Below are 25,479 nucleotides of genomic sequence, written 5' to 3'. Positions count from 1 at the left end.
GTGTTTTCTGTCTCAAAGAGGGAAAACTCACTGTTGTATGTCTCGAAAGAAACTAATGCATTTTGTGATGTACCTAGATATTACACTTAAAAAAAAATTAGACTATAAATCGAGGGGAAGGGGGGCCTACAAAACCTCTTAGCCCCGGGGCCTCACATTAGGTTAAGGCGGCCCTGCCTGGGGTTATCATAACACAATTCAGGAGGACATTAAATAAGTCAAGCATTATCTTTCCAGCTGTGTTTGCTGTTCACTGTAGGTCCTTGCAGTCTGCTGCGCTGCTGTGTTTGTTTCTTATGTACACTTGTGCAGTCTGTTTGCACCATTGCACCATACCACGACTCAATGGCCTTGTAGTTCAACTAAACACGGCCATTTCTGAATTGTATGTTACGTTATAAATCTGAAAAACTAATTCTCCTTAACAACTTATCCTCATAACGTCACATTAAGGACATTACATGTTTGTCTTATAGGTGCACCTGTGTGTAAGCATACATAGTCTGTATGATCCTTTTTTGACCATCTCTTTCATTTTCTGAAGCGAGGTGGTCTAACATTCATTGTGGCTGTGTTCGGGTTTAACACCTCAGCCTGGTAAGCGAAGTGTGAGGTTTTTGACGTTGCCTTAAAGCTCGAAACCCGGCAATTGCTGCTTGCAGCTATATTTTTAATTTATTTTTGCACCTTCTTGTTGCAACATTTCAATCAAGTGTTTCAAAACTTTTGACCTGTAGTGTACTGTACTGTATATACAGGTTTAAAAATGGAATGAGGAAGCACGACATCTGGGGAGTGAATTTTGAGGGGGTAGAGTTCCAGTTTAAACCATTCAGATTTATCTGGAAAATGAACAGGATATCAATATTTTATCCAAATACCATACAAAAGCAAAAGTCCCATAACTAACTATTTTACGCCAACTACTACTTGCAACATATTCTGCAGAAACGTCCAATAATGTGCTGCTGTGTTACTGTTGGATTAGTGTCCTCTACACCACATATAGTGTTTGAGCCAAAAAGTTCCTCATGAACGTGCTTGTATCATCACAGCCATCTTTGTTCTGATTAAGTTTAGGAAGGTGATGTTAAGTAGCCTGGTAATACCATCCTCTGATAATTTGCTACGCTTCATAATGAAATTTAGTACAAAGTCTGACGTAGTCAGGCTAGATGTTAAGTTCAGGTGATGAATTATTTGTAAAAAATTAACCTGACTCTCTTAGTTCTAATGTCTTCTTACAGAAATGGAAACTGGATCAAACAGGTTTGTTTTAATCAGCAATATTGTGACGTGGGCTGAAGCTCAGATCTACTGCAGACAGCATCACACAGATCTGGCCACCATTCGGACTCAAGCTGAGAATGACCTGCTGAAAAACATGACAGGTGGGCTCTCTTATGTATGGATTGGTCTCTTTAGGGATACCTGGAAGTGGTCAGATGGATCAAATGTCTCCTCATCCTCCATTATGTGGAAGTCTAATATACGTAACACAAGTGGGAAGGATCAGAGACCTTGTGGTGCTGCAGGTCCTGATGGTCTGATAGTTGATAAACTCTGCTCAAATCCTCTACCATTCATCTGCATGATGCGTAAGTTTATATGTCATACCATCTTACATAACAAACATCATAAATACACCTGGTTTTATTATTTACAATATTTTTTTACCTACACACAATTCACTTTTGGGTTTCTTTTACTTATTTGTTAATGAACTTTGACATCATGCATCCCTTTTACCAAAAAGAAAGACAGGTAGCATGAAGAGTCAGATAAATAACTAATAAGAGTCCAGACAAGGCTTTGTGATAAAGAATTCAATTCTAATAACTTATGACTTGGAAGCTGATGCTGTGTTGAGTGTTTTTATTGTGATGCTTGCTTTAGTTCAACATGATTGTCATTGACTACAGTAACCCTGCTGTATTGTGTCTATGCAATACTCTCTCTGACAGATCGAAAACAGCAGATTTTGAGAGTGAAGATCAAATCTGATCTGAATCTAAGCGACCCTGCGGTGATGGAGGAGATCTTACAGTTGGTAAAGTATTCAACTATTTCTGTGAAACACAAGAAAACACACACAACATCACAATAGATTTTCAATAAACACAATATTCAAAATAGAAAAGGATTTTGGTGCCACGTTTTTGTTGTTGTTTTATAACATTAAAAAAGACTGATCAGTTTTGTTCTTGTTAAATAATTAAATGAGAGAAAATTATAACAGAACTTGTTTTTGATTTACTATTTAATTTTTACATAATTTCAGGCCCTGTTTTGTAGCTTTTCAGTGTAAAAATGTCAGTAAATTACTGTTTTTTTAAAACTCCATTTTAGATGAAGCAGAAACTGAAGGATCGTGGGATAGAGAAGGACACAATGCTGACCTGGAGACTGCAGCCAGATGGAAATGTGTTCTCACCAAAACATGAAGAAGATATAAGAGCACCTGTTAAATGTCCTAGTTAAATGTAAGATCTTTCTTCTGATTAATTACTCGTATAGATATAGATGATATAGATATAGATAGAGTTGTCGATTGACCAATCAAACAGATATTTATTGTGACAGATAAGTACAGCACTGAAAAGTATGCATGAGACTGTCACTGATGTCTACAGAAAGATATCTTACAATCTAATCAAAATGTAGCTTAAATAAATTGATTGCAACCACTTACCTTAAAAAATTGAGTAAATTGAATGAATCATTTTTTTAGTGAAGGCATAAAACACACACCTGTGATTTTTAGATTGTAAGATATCTTTCTGTAGACATCAGTGACAGTCTCATGCATACTTTTCAGTGCTGTACTTATTTGTCAGTATCTGTCCAAAGCAACTTACAAAGATTAGGAAACAATAAAAGTGATGTGTCACTGGGAGGCAATAGTACAAAAGGTGCTTATAAAAGGATTGAAGTTTTTAATATTTCTAATGTTGAGAGAAAAAAAAGAGTTAGTTTAGGTCAGTAGACTGAATCCCTTACAAGAACCAGAGTCCCACCCCCAACCAGTGGGCTTAACATTACAGATCGATGCCCACCGAGCATCATCAAAAACCGGTTGAGAGACGGGGACAAAACTGTTCAGCCATCTCCATGATGCCGGTCTGGAATTCATACTACTCCTTTACTCACCGCACCCCTTCACAGAAACCTCAGGAGGAGACCGAGCCAATAATAATACTTAGCTTTAATCTTTACTCTGTGTTTGAGAAATAATAGCCCGATTTTATTTCTCGAGTCTTCAGGACTCATCATTTATAATGAATCTTGCTTATATCAGTGGTTCTCTAGTCTTGTGTAGCCACACCTTCAATACTGATTTTTTTTTTGGGTGAACTATGACTTTACTGGGATGTTTGCTTAATTTTTTATCAATGCACTAGGCCTATTTGTTCATATGTATGTTTAAAATATTTATAAAAGCTTCAGTAGTGTTTTAATGCATTCATATAATGAATTTATTTTATGATGTTTATTAAACTCATCTACTTCTTAATCAAATTACTTTTATGTCATAAAACAAATAATTACATGTTCTTCTTCATATGTGTTTTAAGATTTTAAGATTTTAAGATGTCGATAATTCCTTGTGAAAACAAGTTTGCTTAATTTTAATAAATCTGTATCTTTTCTGTCTTTTAAATCTTCTAAAGGTATACTGTATTTTCATTGTACTGTAATACTAATAAAGTAAAAGAGAGTAAACTACCATGACTGTTTCTTAACACACTTGAGTACAAATTTAAAAGTGCACTTTAAAATCACATCAAATGAAATATTTTAAGTTTATTTTAATGATTGTGTTTTAATTCTCTTTTGTAGCAGTTTAGATTAGATTTAAAGCGTTGACTATAGCACATGGAAACATAAACACTTCATTTATATTTAATCTGAAATTACATTTAAGTTCCTTTCTGGACATTTGTCTCATCTCCACACAGCTCTGTTTTTGCTTTGATATGCATTGTCAGATGTGCAGACAGGTGTGTTCAAACCTGTGAAAAACATTTATTCAATTTAAAAGTTCTATGTGTGTTCAGTGATTTCACCACTTTGAAACAAGTCAGATTTTAAATGACTCCTGTAGTGTGACCCTGACCCTGCAAAATGTTACTAATAAATAGATGCATGTAAGATGGGACAGGATGGGCTTATATGTTACATGTTCACTTAAATCAGGGGTGTCAAACTCAAGGCCCGCGGGCCAAATCCGGCCCGCCCCCTCATTTCATCTGGCCCGCGAGAGTTTACAAATTATGTTAATTATGTGGCCCGCGAGAGTTTACAGATTATTTTATTGTTATTATACATTTTATTTTTGCAGGTTATTTCCTATATAGATTTTTTTAGCAGCCACCAAAACTAATTTTTGTCCCGCCAAAGTCTTTTTGTAATGTAATTATAGTGATAATGTTGATGATTGCATGAGAGAGAACGAGCAGTGCCCCGCACGCGCGCACTACTAGAGTGGCCGTGTCTGAATGCGAACGCTGCAGCCTCCGGAGGTCGCATTTCCAGGCTGCATACGTCATCAAGACTGCCTTGTTTCAGAATATTAACAATTATAAAGTTAAATTTTATTCTTTGTTTATAGTAAATTGATGTAATATGCGTATGACTTGCGAATGTAATGGTCAGTTAACTTAAATAAACCAGGCTTGATGACGCTGCTTATGCGACCTCCGCATATGGAAACGGACAGTATCTGCTCGTTCTTTCTCTCCCTCTGTCGCGCACGCTCACGCGGATCCAGCAAGAAAATGTTTTCCGTCTCGTGTACAGAAATGTTTCGCGATGTCCAGCTGAGATTAGTTTAGCGTCTATTCCCGCTAAATACGCAAACTAATGACTCATCTGAACCGATTACTTTTAATAAACGATTGAAACTATTGATCTGTAGCCTACAACAATGAACTCATGAGACGTCAGTCAATCAGTCAGACACTCAAAGCCAGGTATAAAAAATCACAGCTTTTTTGTAAAGATGGCAAGAAATGACAAGCGAGGGTAGATGTGTTTAATAAATGCATAATTTTGTGGTGGAGATGGTAAAACTCTTTAATAGTATCTAAAATGCCTCTCATTTTCTGACCTGCACAATGAAGGATAACATAACATTTTGAGTGTACTGTACTCACATACAACATGTGTTTTTGTCACCACAATTATTTTAAAAATAATCTGTAGAATAGTTGTACTCTATACACTTTGTCATTATTTGCCTGGGCTTCTACTTTCAAAGCTAGGCATTAATTGAGTTATTAACAAAACCAATAGTAAGCAAATGCAGGGAAAATTATGCAATATACAGTAATAAAAGAGTTGATAGATTCATACAGTCATTCAAATACATCCGGCCCTTTGAGATTAACCGTAATGCTGATGTGGCCCGGGATGAAATTGAGTTTGACACCCCTGACTTAAATCAACATCTTTGCTGTAGTTACTGTCAGACTGATGCAAAACACTAAAGCATACCAACCTCAGAAATGCAAATTATTTTTCATCATGACTCAATCTCACACCATCCCTGATGCATATGACTTCCTTTCATCATATAAAAACACAAATATATTTGTGAAAACATCAAAGAAGTTATCAATATGATTCCAGTAGGTTAATAAATGTCTATTTAAGTGAAATTGTTAATTTTCTTGAGCTCATCTAAATTAAGTCTGTATCACTTACAGTATTTCTGTTAAGCTGCTGAACACTACTTGCTCCGGCCACTAGGTGACACTGCTGTCATTCAGAGTAAATGTTGGCACATATCTAAAAAAAGTTATTTTAAGAGTTCAGCAATCTAACTCATTAATGAAGCTATGCTTCAATGGCTGGTGCCATTTAATATTTTAAAAAAATGACATAGTTAGAAATAATATATTATTAATATACATTAAAAGTCAGCTTTGGTAATTCATGTTCGATGACAGCTTTTCATTGCACTAAAAATTATTAATTCAGTTTACTCATTTTTTAAGGTAAGTGGTTGAAATAAATTTATTTAAGCTACATTTAAGTTTTTTCTATTTTACAATTTTTTTATATGTGGCTAAGCTTAAATAGTTTTTTTCAGTGTATTTGGTGCAATGAACTGAAAAGACAGCGGTCAAACTGGACACTGTATGCTGGCAAATACACAAGAGATTGTTTTTTACAAAGGATGACAGTCAAGGAGATGTTGAATAAATGGCTTATCACTTAATGAATTAACAAATGTGTTTGGATGTAAAGAAAAGCAACAGCACGTAAATGTATGTACGCCTGCATGTAGGCCTACTACACATTTGGAGTGATATTTTTGTAGTGTACAAAAAATGAAGAACAATTAACAAAATAACTTTTGATGATTTTATTGTTTACTGTTAAGTGTGGAATTATGTAGATATCGATTGATTTTTATTGTCGTTTTTGCAAAAAGCAGACATTTTTTACTGACAATGTCCAGAAAGTGTTTATGTGATAAAAGCTTTTTATGTCAAAAATTAAAGAATATATCTGTATAAATATCAGTAAACTGTTAAAAAATGTATGTATAAATTACAGTATTACTGTCAGCTGCTTGCCAGTAATTTACTGTAGATTTAAATTGATGTTATTTACTAACTAAGTTAAATGAACATTAAACATTAACAAGTCTTTATCTTTACAGAATAAAATAAATAACAGCCTCATGCAAAGCATTCTGGGAAACAAAATCTGAAGAAAAAACAGAAAAAGGTTGATGAGGATTTTGGTTCCCAGAATGCTTTGCATGAGGCTGTTATTGTATAGTTTTAATCTGTAGAGACAAAGACTTGTTAATGTTTAATGCTCATTTAACTTTTTTAAAATGTTGACAGGAAATAACATCAATTTAAATCTACAGTAAGTTACTGGCAAACAGCTGCATAACTACAGCAAATTGTTTTACAGTGCAGACATCAAATGTACAGAAAAATCTAGAATGATTTAAATACAGAGCAAAAATATAATCATAGATCACACAATGACACAATAATGACAAACTATTTCAGCAAACATTATTTTAAACATCATTGTTATACTGTACAGTAGGTGTGAGGTATATGGCTTTATCATCTGTTTAAAAAAAGATGCATTTCTTTACCTAACACTATTTTATCTCATAAGTGAACTCTTAATTTAGAAAAATAGACATCAGGGAAAACTTTACAAAAATAAGCCAACTTAAATTCTTCAAAATCTACACAAACTTCACAAATATTGCACAGAATGGGAATAATTCTTACAGGAATCAAACTCTCAATCCATTCATTTATCTTCTATACTCCATGGCTTCAAAAGTTGTCCGTTTAATCTGTAAAGGTGGCTTTCAGAATCTCACAATTTGGTCCCAGACGTGTTGAAAATGATTGATGTGGTTCAAGTGAAGGCACAGGTTTCTGCAGACGTGAATTTGTCAAGGACACGGCTCTTCATCTGATCTCTGTCAACTGAAGATAAGAGGAACAGAGTGAGAAATCAATGCAAGAGTATATGTGATTAATACAGACATTATTCAGTCTATTGTGATTGTAATTTTATTTAGATAGACATTCAGTGTACATGTGTCTGTAGAGCTCTTATGCAAATATCACATTGACATAAGTATTCAGACCCTTCACTCAGTACTTAGTTGAAGCAGCGATTACAACCTCGAGTCTTCTGGGTTATAACACAACAAGCTTTGCACCTTCATCACAATCAACACAAAAATCCTTGCTTGCTCGCAGTGAGAATGATGGGGCGTGGTGTGAATGCAGGGATCTGATGTTGTGATTCAGGCGGCCTGACACACTGATTGTGAAAAACACTTTTTCAGCAGCTCATCCTTAAAGGGAAATGTTCTTAATATGCGCTTGCATACAGTGAACCAAACAATCTTCTATCAATAAAACTGCTCGTAAACGCACGAAAACATCAACACGTGCTGACGCGTCATTTAAGAGGGTCTCTTCCATTGGCTTTTAGAGTTAATCTGGTGGGCAGCAGGGCCAGATGGTGGATGTAGTTATGAATGATGGCGTGGTCTTTAGTATTAAGTTGGATCAGTGTAATCCCGCACAACATATGCAGAAGACCTGTGAGGCAGTCACTCATTGATACATGACACAGTTTCTCCTCCTGCATACAGACGCTCCAGTGCATGTCCTCATTCATAGCCAGATTTATATTTATTTACATGAAAATACACAAAAAAAACTTCACAAAGGTTCTTGAGGATACGTAGATCGCAGAAACAATCGTACAAATCATCTTAGACTTGCTGGCCGTTTCCCAAAAGCATATCTTCCGTAGCACTTGAAAATGGTGGCAGATCTATGAGTGCATCGTAAAACGAAGTTAGAAGGTCACCTGCAGGACAATCATCAAAGTGCAGCTAAACTTCACTCCTGTGCAATGATGATAATGTAATGTTTTAAAAGCGCCCATAACCTTGGTGTTTTCAGCAATATTAAAATGGTCTCTGGTATCCCCAGAATGTGTCTGAGGAGTTTCAGCTCAAAATACACAACAGATCTTTCATTATACGATTTTGAACGTGGCCATTTGTGGCTGCAATGAAAAGCGTGCTGTTTTTATGTGGATTTCTTTAAATGCAAATAAAGTTTCTGTTCCTTTCCCCGTATGTAAAGTAGGGGGTAGAGCGCTTAAAAGTGCTTAGGACTTCATCAAAACATGTGTCTCTGGCGGACTCTGCAGTCTGTGAGCAGTTATGGGTGGGGCGTAATTAATGTGACATCACATTGATAGGTGATCCCAACAGCCTGTTTTGTGTGATGTGCACATCGGGTGAAGATCATTAGGCTTAATTTTAGCGTCTGCCACAATTATTAGTCATTAGGTGACATTTCAGCACTTGACAACCGGATAGCGACTCGTAAGCACTTAAAGCACGCTGCGTAAGATCATATTAAGGTGCATCTTCGGGAAACACACGTGAAAGAATAACGAACATTTGTTAAGTAGCTCGTAGAAAGCGCTCTTAAGAGCTAAGTTCAATTGTTATTGGGAAACGCAGCACAGATCTGTACTATTGTAGGATTTTATTTTATTTCCAATGTGTCCTGTTGAAGACCATCTACTGATTTAAAACATTACATCAATTTTATAATAATCAGGATGAAATAGAAGTTTAGATAGTCAATATATGCTTCACCATAGGGAAATAAAGACAAACATAATGAGCATTCCACAGAAAATGAGATTAAAATAAGCCTGATCTCACAAAATACGTTAAATTGTCACGCATTATTTTGCTCAGTTTTGGGTGACATTGTCACGTTTTTCCACCATTTTACATGCCCCTGCCACGACTTTCTTTTCCATGACAGTTTCAAGTATTGGTTACTCAACTGTTTTTACTATTTTTAAATAATTGACGCTTCGGTTTGGGGTTAGAACAACTTTGTTACATAAAATGAGATCCTTACCCAAACCCAACTCTAAACCAAACGTCAGACGACAATGGTTTAAAAAGCATACGAAAACATTATGTAAACCAATACTTTAAGTGACAACCTAACACAAGCAAATCTAACCCCAAACCGAAGCGACAACTGTTTAAAAATAAGAAAAACAGTTCAGTAACCAATACGTGAAACTGACACGGAAAAGAAAGTCATGAAGCCAGTCAATGGTGTAAATACGTGACAATAGCCCTATTCGGACGGGATTAGTTTTACAGGGGGACCTCTGAGAAAATCGTGCTTCTCAGAGGTCCTCTGTGTTTTTAATCCCGTCCGAATCGGCCATGTCTGTGTTTTTCTCTGACGACCTCCGTAAAAATTCCAGAGCAATTTACCTACTGTTTTTCGCCGAACTCAGAGGTCCTCTGAGAAATTTAATCCCGTCCGGATGCAAATGTCTGTGTTTGCCCGCAATATCTTTTGAAAACACGGTTCATTTCGTGTTTTGGCCAACTTGATCTGCCGTAAGGTCTTACTAATGCGCGTATATTGTATTTCCTGAGTCCCATTCATTCAGAAATGGATGTTTTTTCGCATTCGGCAAAATAAAGTAATTAAATCAAGACGAGCTGAATATCATACACTGTTAAGACTAAACACTGATATATCATTAACATTATAAGAAACTCCGTTCAAAGTTGTTCAACTCCGGAATGGTAATGTTAATTAATAAAGATGATTAATACAATTTAATATTATTTCTTCATTATTTTGTGTTTGTTATAAGCAGACAGTTATATAAAACACGTAGGCTAATGTTACTTTAGTAGGATTTGTATATTTTATTTTGATTTGTTAAAATTAAATTAATAAATTACATGTTCTGTCATGATTTTACATTTAAAGAAAAATATTTAACATTACAAACACTCGTATCCAGAGCACGTGCTCTACTGCAACGCCCAAATGCATGAAGTGAAGTGAAGTGAAGTGAGTATTTGCCAATGTATGGTAACCCATACTTGGAATGTGACCTCTGCATTTAACCCATCCAGTGAATAGTGAACACACGCACTGCAAGTCGTGAACACACAAACACCCGGAGCAGTGGGCAGCTATCCCTGCAGCGCCCGGGGAGCAATTAGGGTTAAGGTGCCTTGCTCAAGGGCACCACAGTCGCAACCCGCCGGTCGTGAGCCTCGAACCGGCAACACTTGGGTTACAAGCCCGACACTCTAACCACTAGGCTACAACTGCGTTCACTCCCATCTCTGGAATAGCCTGCATAATTTTAATCCCGTCCGAATCGGTACATAAAATCACAGACGTCCTGGGGGACACGCTGAAACTCAAACGTCGTTTGGAAAACTAATCCCGTCCGAATAGTGCTAATGTCACCCAAAACTGAGCAAAATAATGCATGACCATTTCACGGACATTTGTGAGATCAGGTTGAAAATCAGGGTGTATGTACACCAAGTGTGGGTTTAATCTGCATGCTATAGTCGCTGTGATACGTCTATATTATCAGTTGTTGTATGATGTGCTGGTTGGTTTTGTCATATTGTCCCGCCCCTCTTCCACTGTGATTGGACGGCTGAGTAAAAGTGACACTGATGCGCTGAATGTTTTCACCCAAAATTGAAAATGTTCAGTGCTCAGAGCTGAACGCAGAAAAACGCAGAGCACCGGCGCCGAGCACGGACACAGGAAAAAATGCCTTGGTGTGCACACCTCCAAAAACCATAAAAGTGTACAGCAAAAAATTAACAACAGTAAGAGTTAACCTCTTGAAAAGCACCCCCATTCTGGCCCGAAACCATGAAAATACCTACTTTCACTAAAAGGGCTGTTTTTACTAAACCATTTATAGAATAAGCATAACTGTGGTATCATTAGATAGAAGACACTTTGAGCTTCGTTTTCCATGTTTCAAAATTATTTTAAGATTAAAAAAAAAAAGTTAGAGAGGCTGAAGTACATTGTAATAAAATGTTTTTTGCATAACATCTTTTTTAACACTAAAAATCTTAATGATAAATATATGTGTGAAACCTATAAATGCAATGAGGCCAAAGCCACAAGTCTAAAGAAGATATATATCACATTTGAAGTCAATAGACCCAAAAATGAGGTTCTTGCAAGAGTTTTTGTAAGACTAGTGCCTTTTCTAAGTGCCAGTCAGCCACAAAATAAAAGTCTTTTGTTAACATGCATACACGTTCGTTCTTTTTATTGTTTATCCTTATATAAGCGTATAAAATGCCGTATCCACACCAGGAAATAAAGCTTCACACAAAGATCGTTGAATTCGTGTTCTAATTGGCTACACGTTCTGTCTATCAATATTTTCCATGAAGTCATTGGAGGAACGCGCGAGTCAGATGACGTCACGATATTAGACAGCGCTGTTTGGATATTATGTATTATACTCCCGCCTACTTGTACAATCATGTCTGAGCGCTGGTTTTGAACGCGAGTGTGCTCTCATATACAAGTGTTACGATGTAAATAGTCCTCAGATTGTATATTATAATCTATTACAAGACGTGCATCTGAAATCTGATGTAAACAATGGAAAATATATCCATATTTCACGGATTATACGCATTTGTGGACAAAACTGGTCATTGGATGTACTTTGTTGGAGAGTTTTTATGGGTTATTCACACATCTGAAACAGACTGGATTCGATTCGCGTTCCTTATACCACCACAAAGGTAAGGAGTCAGTTTATATTATGCATGTTGTTATCTGGACTTCTGTAATAAAATACTATATTTATGATACTAGAGCAATTTAATCTCAAAATGGACACCATACACTGACGCTAAACCCTTAGACCTTTTAAACGATGTATAGTAGTGTTATTATTATTATTGTTTGTACACAGTAGGCTATATATATATTGTTAGCAGCATTAAAAAAAACTGACGTCCTTCCGTCCGCGAGCTAATGCGCGTCGAGAGGTTAAGCTTTTCTATGATCCTTTAAAAACATTTTAATTAAAGTGGAAACATTAACTGAGTAAATGAATAGCTATTTAACCCACCATGAATCCTTGTCAGTTAAGAGAAAACACTTCCCTGCTAATGACAAGTTTTTACGGCAATCAATATCTCTGCTGTTATCCACCAGGTGGCACTATTAGTACACTTATAAAACACTGAAGCATCCACTGATCCAAAAACAGTAAAAACTCTGATCTCTAATAAAATTCTTTTATAAAAATGAATTATCTCAGCTTTTTATTCAAAATTTGGTCTGTTCTTTTATATGATGTATTGTATGTTTATATATTTAAAGAAGAACATTTTCTGGAAGGCATTAATATCTTCATACATAGCTGTTGTATGACTTGTTCTCTCTCTCTCCTCTCTCTCTCTCTCTCTCTCTCTCTCTCTCTCTCTCTCTCTCTCTCTCTCTCTCTCTCTCTCTCTCTCTCTCTCTCTCACTCTCTCTCCTCTCTCTCTCTCTCTCTCTCTTCTCTCTCTCTCTCTCTCTCTCACTCTCTCTCTCTCTCTCTCTCTCTCTCTCTCTCTCTCTCTCTCTCTCATGAGACACTCGTGGTCAAATTCTGCTTCACTGGTTGTGATTTCATCCGTTTATTCCTCGGTCTGCCCCAGTTTTCACTGCTTCAGTAAACACAAACACACAAACACAGAGTGACATTAGAGAAGCTAAGCTCTCCACACATCCCCTCAGTCCCTGCACTTTCCATAAACACAAAACAACAAAACTCCAATAATATTACAGGGGTTTTGTTTGAATAAAAAATGGTTTTGTAACACTTTCTATTTATTTTATTTTTTAGGTTTTTAATACATAATATAAATATGCACTATACATTATGGGATATCTGAATAAACCTCACAATTCTGATTTGTACATTTAGTTCTACTGCCTAGAGAAGGTTAGCAAGTCTATGACAAGATCTTTAATAAACCATAGAAAGTGGTAGAAAATAATTTAAAGTTACTGTTACTAGCCTGTACTATTTTTCTGATATAAATGAGCCATTATATGATCTATTAAAGCTTTGACTGTATCCACTTGGTGGTGCTATACAGCTTTGTAAACCCATTCCTATGATGCCATCTGTCTTCACAGCAAACAGACAGGGTGGTCAAATATAGCACAGTATATAGGGATGATGATGATAATGATGTGCAATCTATTTTAAGATTGAAACTGTGGGGTTGTTGTGGATTTATTCCCCCACGACTCTAAAGCATTAATGTAACCTCCATTTATGATGCAAAGCAGATTATAAACAGCTTTATGGAAAATCTCCAACGAAATGATGACAATTGACCTCTCCGGCATGTGTTGTTACGGCCAATAATTGTCAGTGTGAATATATGTTTGCACATCATCTAAATCTAACCATGGCTAACCCCATTTTAATTCACAGGTTTGGTTAGACACCTTAACTTGATAGTTCACCAACAAATGAAATGTGTCATAATTTGCTCAAACTTGAGTTGTTACAAACCTGTATGCATTTCTTTTTTTCTACTGAACACAAAGATGTTGGGCACCATTGACTTGCATGTATTATTTTATTCAGTGAACTATCCCTATAATTTGTAATGTTGTGTCATTTGGTAATTTTAATTTTCTGCTGTCGCATATGTGCACAAAGCAAAGTTCATAAAGAAAAGGTAATGGAGTCCTGCTGAACAGCTTTGAAACAGACACAGATCCGACACATGTGCCTGCTTATGTCATTGTGTCTAACAAGGACCACATTTTTGGACATCAAGTATATTTCATGTTCCTTTCCCTTGAGAAGCTTCAGGGTCAAATGAACATAATCGTGTATCATTTCTCACGTGTCTTCATGAGATCAACGGCGATGTTTGCTTGCTGAAGAATATTTTTATGGATCAGCGTTTAAGGATTTATAACGCTCTTAATCCACCGTGACCCTCTTTCTATCACAGGTACAGTATTTAGGGCTTTATGAAGTCAATATGGATGTTTTTTTTTCATTAAACAAGTAAAAGGTCTTGCCGAGGTATAGAGGTTGTCATGAAGTCAGACAGCAGTAATCTATTGAAGGTTATCATCATCAAACAGACACATGTTTACAGTATATCCAGCTGTATTTACATGATTTAAGAGTTATTGTTGAAATGGAAGATAAAGACAAAAGGTTTTGTTTATAGTAGTGGTGGTCAGGAATGAGACAACATTCAGAACAACAGAATCCACGCTTCATCTCCTATAAATATATTTGATCTACTTCATGTGAAAATGTTGCTTGAGCTTTTCTCACAACTAACTTCACATCTCTGAATCTCTTTTTACAAGGACTTCTAATCCAAATGTGTCAAGGTGAGTTTTTTGTGGTTGTATGAGGTCAGTTCCCTGAAGTTCACAGTTTTTCTAAATGTGTGTGCGTGTGCTCCTTTAGGTAAGGTTGTTAATGGACACATGTATGGTTTAAATGTAAATGTATGGCCTCAAAAGCAGTGTAGTTTGCTTTGGATAAAAGCCTGGACCAAATGCATAAATGTTGTGTTGTATAACTGCTGTGGTGTTGCGTATGTGGGTGAGGTGAAGTGATGTGGGATTGTGTCATCTCAGCATGGCATCAATCATTATGTGCTGTTAGTCAAGAACAGGTTTTCTGTTTAGCAAATCTTTCATTTTAAAACAGATACCGATATGAGACTTCATATGAATTACATTCATCCGAATATGGGGGTCACAGAAACAATGCTAAAAGCATATTGATTTAAATTCTGTATAAATCTCGCTTTATTCTTTTTATTTTGGAGTAAGATATCCTCATGTTTTCATAATTTACCATCTTAAAGTAACAGATCATTTTATGGCTTTGCATGTAATAATGTTTACTCACAGCAGTGCTTCATGCTAATAAAGAGATGAAAATGATAACATATTTTGGATTTTGCAATTCTGAATCAGAATTTAATGCAAAATCAACCAAGCTCCACAATTTTTTTTTATTAAATTCAAAGATAATTTTAGAAATAAATATCATAAAAATATTATAATCATCTTAAAAATAAAAGATTGTTTGGGTTGAAAAAATTGTTGATTTAAAATTGGTCAGTTTAGCCCGACATGTCCTATATTTATTCAGCCATCGGGCAAAAAAATACAATTTGGGTGATTTTTAACCAGCACATTCTCATGATTTGCATATAAATGTCACACAGTGTGAAAAGTTGTGAAATACATTTTTTTTACTAATTTTAAACTTTATTTCAGCTTTTTTTTACCCATATTTAAGAGTTTAAGCAGAGAAAAAATATAAATAGGATGAAACTTTTTTTCCCTGTTTTGTTTGTTTGTTTGGAAGCAGAGGGTCCGTTCTTTCATTAATATATTTGTATGTTTATATATTTTTAGAAGAACATTTTCCTGAAAGGCATTTTGTGTAACCTTTGTGGAAAAAATGGCTGGCAGTGAATGAGTTAAATAACATCCTGAAGCACATCCCAAATCTAACCACAAACCCAAGCCACAATGGTTTAAACAACAGAAAAATATTAAGAAACATATGCACACAAAATTGGAATTTGGCGTATGTATTACACAACTTTTTTATATGCAAATCATGAGAATAGGTTGTTGTAATTTTTTAAACTGTAACTTTGTAGAAGTAACTTCAGTTTGTTAAGTAACATAGAGAAGTTGTGTGAGTATACATCGTCCTTGTACATCATCTAAAAGCCTAAAAACTCCAAGGTCTTTATGTGAATAATATATTATCCTTGAGATGACACTTTGATGTTAAAGCTGGCTGAAGAAGGTTTGCTTGGTGAAATAGGTAACCTAAATATCTCCACATCAAATCTCTGAAGTATTAAGCTGACCCTAATACAAACTTGTTTTTCTCCACCACAATGTGCCATTGGAAACCATTACACCTCTATACAACCTAATAGATAGACAACTCTCACACAAATATATGCTAATAATATTTCAGGCATTTCATCAAAGTCATTAAGTTTGTGCATTCTTCTAACCGGCTACCTTTTCAAAATCATAGCGTCACGTTTAGTCATCTAGATTAGCATATCAGATTCCTCGATCAAAGACATTCATTTGAGTCTTCAACAGCTGGGTTCATTTACTCTGAATAATTTAAATCCTTCTGCAGTTCATGAGCGACATGTATTGTTATGTTAAAGATGGATTATAGTCCAGCAAGCCCGCCCCTTCATCCCAAAAGACACTCACGCACCTTAGAAGAAACCCAAATATAACAGATGATCTCAAATTCACTTTCAACAACCGTGGCTTTAAAAGCAGAACTGTTTTATAATTGTGATGTCTATCTCAAAAATATCTCGTACACTGAAAAAAATGATTATGGCCCCAATTAAATGAAGCATAATTCAATTTAGCTAGTTTTAATTATTTTATTTAAGTTTTTGATTTTAATTAGTATATATTAATAGGTTTTAAGCGAATTATATGTGCTTTAAATCCAAGTCATTATAATTTATTAAATTCCGTTTAAAAAAAATAGTTTGCTTCTTTGCGCATGCGCACAACTGCACATTTTCCCTGGTGCTAAAAGGAGTTTCCAGTCAGGTTCACGGTGACGGTGGGAAAGGAAGACGGGATATTTCAGCCCCGGAGTTTTGCTCAGTCGGTCTATTTGCACAGTAAGTAATATTTCATGTAATACAGCACCTTTTTTACCGTGAATATTTTTATATACTTAAAATACGCCGTTTATAAGAGCTCCTCCAGGCAGAGTGCTGGAGGCAATCACAGCCGTGACGATATAAGTTAACCAAATACCACACGACTCCGAGAGCGAAATTTCTTTTATACAACAGTTCGACGGCACACGTTTGAAAAACGAAAACTAGAAAACAACTACAGAGTTATTTTAAAAGCCACTTTGTTTGGGAACTACTTTCTTCCGCCAAGGATTTCACTCGGCTGTTTTGAATCTCATAACAAGCCGTTTCTTAATATTAGCGTTTCTTTGTCACAAGATGTAGTTTTAAGATTAGTTCAGTCGAGAATATATATGTATAATATTCAAATATTCAGTCGATAAGTTAAGAGAGCGCCTGTTTGAACGTTTGCTTAAGGAAGCTACGGTACGTGAGAACCAGAGAGCGGACGTCAGTGTTTACTCGCCCCACTGACCACCGCCCTCTCTGGGCTACATCTCTGACAGGAATTCCCTGGCTCTGATGGTGGCCTTGTCTGTTATTAACTCGCTTAATATGAGACTTTGTGCTTGCCAGTACTATATAAAAGTTTTTTAAAAGTGTCAGAGAGATGTTTTTGCATGCTGCTTATAAATATATCAGTGGCGATATCTCATAACGTGTTTTAATATTCACGTCACGATAAATTCGTTATCAATTGTCCAAATTTAAAAGCTGCAGTGCTTACCTGCAGTTCCACTATGTTTTCGCTTTCTCGGAGTTGCTTACACACACACACACACACAGATATAAATATATATATATATATATTTGTGTATGTATGTATGTATGTATGTATGTATGTATATATATATACACACACGCACACACACACAAAGTGCCCTTCATAAATATTGGGATATGTTATTATATATGTAAAAATGTATTTCAGGGCCAAATATAATGGGACAGTTCGCTTAAAAGTTGTTTTATGGACGTGAATTGTGTACATGATGTGTGTTTACAGCCACAGCGTCCAAATGCCAAACTTCAACTTTAGATCACAACATGCTTCATATATGAGGAAATTATTTAACAAATACAAAAAACATGTCCATTACAGCTCAACTGTCCCATTACGTTTGGCCCATTTAAACGACTGTAATTCCTAAATCCTAAAGACAAATTGGAATTTGTGAATACCCTCTAAATACAGCTCAAAGTGTGCACTCTGTCCCAGTATTAATGGAGGGCACTGTATAATATATGGGCAACAGGGGTGTCATAGTTTTTGTAATTACCCTTGCCTGTAGACTTGTCAAAGTGTTATGAATCAGAACAATCTCTAATAACAGCTTATTTTTATTTAAATGTAGGACAGTCAACAAGATGACTTATTGAAAGACCTGGAAAACATCACCATGGACATATGTGTAATCAAAAAGAAAGAAGGTGTTCTTGGTGACTATGACGATATTGGAATCATTGTTGGAGTGATGATTCTTGAGCAGCTCAAATCTGTGGCACAAGCCTGCATTGATGCTGGGTACAATCTATGTGCTTAATTTGGCGTACCCCAAAGAACTAAAATACTACTTTTTTGAAATTTTTTAGAAATTCATTATGCAGATGGATTCTAAAGCTCTCCCCAAAAATTCAAGGACTGAAAAACGTTTTAAAGGTGCAGTGTGTAATTTTTATCGTCATCTAGTGGTGAGGTTGCGAGTTGCAACCAACGGCTTAGTCCACGGCTCACTTCTCGCTTTTGAAACACATAGAGAAGGACAAACATGTCATCGTTGGAGACAACTTAGCAAAAAATTGTCCTTTAAGGGCTTCTGTAAAAAAAATGGCAGCACAAAATGGCGACTTCCATGTAAGGGGACCCTCGGTGTATGTAGATGAAAAGGTCTTGTTCTAAGGCAATAAACACATAACGGTTCATTATGAAAGGTGTTTATACACCCGTGATAATATAGTTTTGTATGTTATTTTGCATTTCTGTAAAAAGATCCTCTTAAAAATTTCACACTGCACCTTTAATACTGAAATGTTGTAGCAGACATGTATGTGCATGCTCAGCATGAAATGTTAGTCCAGATGTCACAGTCTACTCTGTTTATCATTTAAGACCTGGGAATCCGTAGTTTTAAACATTTTAATAATGCTTTTAATGATTCATAACTGTTGTCTGTAAAAATGTAACACTTTTTTTAAAAATAATTATTGTGCAATGTGTGAAGTCAGCACTACTGTTTTTGACTTTTGTGCTGTTTTATTGATTCACAAACATTGTGGCCTCTTTCCATCTGTGTTTTTTTTATTTTATATTTTGTGAATGTGCAGTGAGCACTTGTTTTAAACACTTGTACACACAAAGAAATTGTTATTGAACATGCACTACATTTGCTGAATAACATTAAACTTACCACTTGGTGTATTTGCAAAGCCATTTAAGGGTCATTTTTATATATTGTTTTTAAGGTTAGTGATTGCAAACAATTTCCTTAGAAATGTTGAAAGTTAGTCAATGAAATGTGTTTATTTAAATGTAGCTAAAATAAATTGATTGCAACCACTTACCTTAAAAAAAATTATTAAATTCAATTAATAATTTTTCATCAGTCATAAATAAATAATATACGAGAATGTAGCACAATTAAATATGGCAGAAATTACTAAGCTTTTTTATACTAGGGTTACTAAATAAAATTGATTAAGTTCAACACATTTTTTTTGTTTAAATGTAGCTTAAATAAATTGATTGCAACCGCTTACCTTAAAAAAATTTATTAAATTGAATGAATCATTTTTTTCAGTGTAGTTGGACACAGGACACCTAACTTTACTTCAATATTTTAAATGTGAATTTGTATCGAATCATGAGAAACTATATATATTTGGAAAGCTCTTTTTCAGCACTAAACTGAAAAAAATATTTATTCAATTTACTTTTTTAAGGTAAGTGGTTGCAATCAATTTAGTTAAGCTACATTTAAACAAAAGTTTTTTTTTTACTAATTGTTTTTGTTTAAATGTAGCTTAAATAAATTGATTGCAACCACTTACCTTTAAAAATTAAGTAAATTGAATGAATCATATTTTTGGTGCATTTTGGAAAAGAATGACGTATTGACAGTCAGTTTCTAAAAGGTTATGGGCCAACAGCTGGGTCCATTTTGGTTTTTACATTTATAACACAAAAACCCTATTCATTTATTTAAACAAATACTTATAAATAGTAAATCTAGAAAAACTGAAAAGGACAATTGAAATGGCCTCTTAACTTTTTTTCTGCAGCTGTATAAATCTGTAAAAATCTTCAAATCTTTGTTTTCAAATATCGCTTAGCTCTTGTTTTTAGATTTAGGTTTTCTTTTCCAAATAAAAGGGCATTTGTCCTCAGCTGAGCGACAGATTATATAAGAGTCCCGTAATGGTTTCCTCACAAAGAAGTCACATCAGGATAAGAGATTCACAACAAATGCCTTCGTTTCTGCCCTATAACTGCCATTAGAAATGAAGGAAAAACAACTGATGAATGTGTTTGTGTGTTTCTGCTTGAAACCACGTTTGCCAGCTTTAACCCAATAAACACACACACACACACACACACACACACACACACACACACACACACACACACACACACACACACACACACACACACATCTGCCAGAGAGATGAAAGAATGACATTCATCAGATGCTTTCAAGACAATTGTGACTTTGAACACAAACAGTAAATGTTATCTTTGTAAGATAATAATCCCTAAAATAAAAACCTGATACTTTTCAGATCATCTGCTCTTCTATAGACGTCTCAGAGATGCATGAAGCACAACCCGAATGAAGCTAACCGATCAACCCTGACTATGAAAGGCGATACTCTTCATTTCATCAGTCTACCATCTCAAGTCTCCAAAAGTCTTCAAAGTCTCATCTATTTCACAGCTCGTGAGCAAACCACAGATCTTAATCATCTGAGGATCTCTGGTGTTTTTATAAAGAAAAATATTCTAGATATCAACAATTGGACTGGACATATTTAAAAGTTTTTCCTTTTTATAAAGAGTCAACAGGCTTGCCATTATCGTCCAGGCATTACGGGAGGGACGTTCTCATTGTAAATAGCAAAACTTTCTTTAATTATTGTAATGAAGGATTTCTACAATCACACAACCGGCAACATGTGATTTTATTCCATCATTTGGTATCACAGTGTTTGTTCCTGATGTTTCTTTCCTACATTAGTTTGTGTGTATGTGCAGCTGTCACATGTTTCCACGCAACCACAACAAGCATTCAGCATGCACGCACACACACAAACACACACACACACACACACACACACACACACACACACACACACACACACACACACACACACACACACACAAACACATATACACACTCAAAGGTTATGTGATATAACCTATAATAGGGGCATATCTAATCCTCAGTGAAATGGGATACGTTGCCCCTCATAGTTCAGCCTTGTCAGTGATCTCACTTGGTACGCATACATACTTTGGTTCCATGCACCTGCTCTCAACTCTCTTTTACAATTTAAAGACTTTGTATAACCTGCATGCAGCTCCACACAGTATTAATACTGAACTTATTCATCCAATGGAGGGAATATACCACAAAACTTTCAAATTACTGTCAAACGTAAATAAATACACACACAGTAAAAAAATATTTGCTGCCTTAATTTTTTGTTGAAACAACTCAGATTTACAAGTCATGTTAACTTATTATTATTTATCTTATTTATCTTATTCTTGACAACAGATGAGTTGCTACAACTTATAAAATATATAGATGAATAGGTCAACTTCATTTTATAAGTGATAACAACTCATCTCTAGACAAAATAAATAATAGTAAGTTAACATGACTTGTAAATCTGAGTTGATTCAACAACAAAAAAAAGTTAAGGCATAATAATTTTTTCCAGTGCACTATTTTGTGATTTTTTTAACATCATGCAATGCAATTCACACCATCACTGCACATCACACTGTAGTCCTGCAGATTTTACCACAGTGCACACATGTACAATGCACATCGCCCCTTGAGCACAACTTATATAAGTTACTATATTAAAGAAAATATATTATAATGCACCTTTTAAAAGTTGCATGTCTTCAGGTTATAACACTAAATTATGGGCTGCAACTTGAGGTTATTGATTGTTATAATCCATTCCACTCTATACAAGTAAATGAACCATAAACACATAAGAAAATTCATTTCAAACTCAACATATAAAATTTGATTAAGGAGACTGACCTGAGACCGAGTGGATGAAGTCTGCTCTGGTTTGGTCATTTGTTGTGGTGTCTCCAGCCAATCCAATCTTCCACACCCTTCAGCACGGCCTTTGAGATCCTCTTGAAGTCCTCTTAAATTGTCCTACTTTTCATGCACCAATTAGATTCATCAATCAATGAAGTGAATAAGAATTGTTATGAATGAAGTGTAGCATACTGACAGTCACTGACAACTCACATAAACGGTGATCTAGACCAACATCAAGTGTTATTGAATGAGATCCTAAATATTTAACACCAAAAAATTAGATAATGGAAACACGAACATGGTTTTGAACTAGTACTGTACCAAGCAGAAAACATCAGTTTGGCTTTTCTGCGCTTACTACAAAAAGTTTAACGCAAATAATTAGACTACTTTTCATATTTGTAATTTAAAAAAATATATTATTATGAATAATGTTTCCAATTCTGAATAGTAGACTAAAACCTGAAATGGTATGGTTTGTAAAAGCAGCTGATGCTTAAGGGATCAAAGGATTAAAATGTGCTTTAGAAAAATAACCGCAACTTTCTAGGATTGTAGCAGCGCGAGGATCTTCTGGTTGCGCATGCGTATTAAAGTCTTTGAACTTCACTGACAGTGAACTACAGGTCTGTTTCTCTGGTATCCAAGCAAAACGAGTAAATGGAGCGTTTAATATCCATTCTGCTGTTGGCTTTGATGTTCGCCTTCTCCATGGGTGTGTTTGCGTCCTCGTTGCGTACTCCATCTTTTGAGCTCATAGATGATTTCCTCAGCCCCTGAAGTTCGTTGTCCGCGGGAGCGCCGCTAGGCTCATCCCTGAGAGACGCCTGATCCTGGTCAGTTTCCCTGTGATAGAAATAGTTAAAGTTGGAAACGATAACGGGCACCGGTAGCGCGATGGTCAAAACCCCGGCGATGGCGCAAAGAGAGCCCACGATTTTGCCCCCCACGGTAATCGGCCGCATGTCTCCGTAGCCGACGGTCGTCATGGTGACCACCGCCCACCAGAAGGCATCGGGGATGCTGGAGAAGTGAGACTCGGGTTCGTCGGCCTCGGCGAAGTAGACGGCGCTCGAAAACAAGATGACTCCGATGAAGAGAAAGAAGATCAAGAGACCGAGCTCTCGCATGCTAGCCTTCAGAGTCTGACCCAGGATCTGGAGACCCTTGGAGTGTCTGGAGAGCTTAAAGATGCGGAACACCCGCACCAAGCGAATGACCCTCAGGATGGCCAAAGACATGGCTTGCTGCCCGTTGTTGTGCTCTTGACCCTGCTGCTCCACCAGCTCCGTGCCCAGCGTGATGAAGTAGGGCATGATGGACATGATGTCGATGATGTTCATGACGGTCTTTGAAAACTCGGATTTGCTGGGGCACGCGAAGAACCGCACGAAAAGTTCAAAGGTGAACCAGATCACGCAGGTGGTCTCGATGATGAAGAACGGGTCGCTGAAAGTGAGCGACGGGCGCTCCTGCGTGCCATTGATCGCGCGACTCGACACCGCCAACTCGCGCTCGTCGCGAAACTCCGGCAAAGTTTCCAGACAGAAGGTGATGATGGATATGGTGATGACGATCACGGACACGATGGCGATCCCCCGAGCGGGACTCGAGCTTTCGGGGTACTCGAAAATCAGCCAGACTTGTTTCTGAAACTCGTTTTGAGGCAAAGGTTTGTCCTCCTCTTTGATATAACCCTCGTCCTCGCGGAAACGATCCATCGCTTCTTCTCCAAGCTGATAAAATCGGATCTCGTCCGCGAAAACGTCGATCGACACGTTAACGGGTCGACGGATCTTTCCACCGGACTGATAGAAATAAAGTATCCCGTCAAAACTGGGTCGGTTGCGATCAAAGAAATACTCGTTCCTGAGGGGGTCGAAATACTTGATCCTCTTCTCGGGATCTCCGAGTAAAGTGTCGGGAAACTGGTTGAGGGTGCCCAACTGGGTCTCGAACCTCAGTCCGGCGATGTTGATGAGAACCCGTTCGTTGCTCTCATGGTCAATGTCCACGTTGAGGAGGTCCTCGTCAAACAGATGGGGGCTATAATAATCCACTGTATTCTCACTGGAGCCCGTCGTGTTGTTCATGTCGTTAATTTTCCACAAGCTCTGTCGCGCGTACATGTCGTTGTTGAGTTCCGTTTGGACCATGGACCGCGGATAATCCAGTGAGTTTTGGTTTTGGTAGTTTTCTCCATCACTGCCTCCATCCCCTTTCTTGTCAAAACTCACCAAAGCTATCTCCATTTCCGAGCCATTAAATATTTATTTCAAAATAACCTGTGGAATTAAAATCCAAAGCGCCCTCGATATATCCATCTTTGTTTTATCATCCGTTAAACCGAGAGGATTCGTATAAAATTGCGTATTATAATCCAAAGCTCCTCCCGTCAGTCTGGGAAATTGATGTGTGCGCGCTGAGTGTAAGTACTGAAGTGATTCATAGGAGACTCGGTTCTTTTGAACCGGTTCAACTGGTTTATAGATTCACAGACCAGTTATAGCCTATGAATTATTCAGCAGTAAGGATTTACTTCAGGTTGGATGCGTTTTGGAATAAAAAAAACACGAGGAGAAGCAACAGTAGGCTATTATAATAATAATAAAATAGCCTATACTTTCAGTACAATAACATGACATGCCTCGAGGACGCTGCTGGGAATATTTTAAAATGACTCAAATGAATCGAATCATTAAAACAAAGCGTTTAAACGATCCGTTTCGCAAAAATGAACCGTGTCGGATCTCAAGGATAAAGCATCTGTTGTTTTATTTATCACAACATATAAATATTTATTTGTAATAAAACATGATACAATAAACTATGATGTTTTGTTGCTGTTGTTTTACATAGTTTATTTTCTTATATCTTATTAGAGATGAGAGATACAATGTTTTTTAGACAGTATATTAAATGATGTGTAAAGAGTCAACACTGTTTATTCTGGCATCTGTGTTAGCATTGGGTTACGCATGACTTGACATTTATTTTGCCTCGCTCTGTTACATCACCACATAAAGAAAGTCTTCCTTACATGACAACTAGCCCTGTGTTGTTGCATATTTGGTTAGTTAAATGCGAAGGAGTTCA

General features: G+C 36.4%; 1 protein-coding gene and 1 long non-coding RNA gene across 2 annotated transcripts; one reads left to right on the top strand and one right to left on the bottom strand.

Moving 5' to 3' along the window:
• Positions 1-6,767: 6,767 nt before the first annotated feature.
• Positions 6,768-24,802, bottom strand: LOC135779337 (potassium voltage-gated channel subfamily A member 5). The gene is made up of 2 exons (XM_065290051.2): positions 22,375-24,802; positions 6,768-7,472 (listed from the first exon to the last, which is right to left on the bottom strand). The coding sequence occupies exon 1, from the start codon at positions 24,633-24,635 to the stop codon at positions 23,004-23,006; it is 1,632 nt and encodes a 543-aa protein (XP_065146123.1). The 5' UTR covers positions 24,636-24,802; the 3' UTR covers positions 6,768-7,472; positions 22,375-23,003.
• On the top strand, positions 16,965-19,529 carry LOC135779336 (uncharacterized). The gene is made up of 2 exons (XR_010544769.1): positions 16,965-17,077; positions 18,454-19,529. It is a non-coding gene; the product is annotated as an uncharacterized lncRNA (long non-coding RNA).
• Positions 24,803-25,479: the final 677 nt, after the last annotated feature.

This window comes from Paramisgurnus dabryanus, chromosome 1, assembly GCF_030506205.2.
Source record: "Paramisgurnus dabryanus chromosome 1, PD_genome_1.1, whole genome shotgun sequence".
NCBI classification, from domain to species: Eukaryota; Metazoa; Chordata; class Actinopteri; order Cypriniformes; family Cobitidae; genus Paramisgurnus; species Paramisgurnus dabryanus.
The sequence above is the reverse complement of the archived record's forward strand: the minus strand, read 5'-3'. Positions and strand labels throughout refer to the sequence as shown.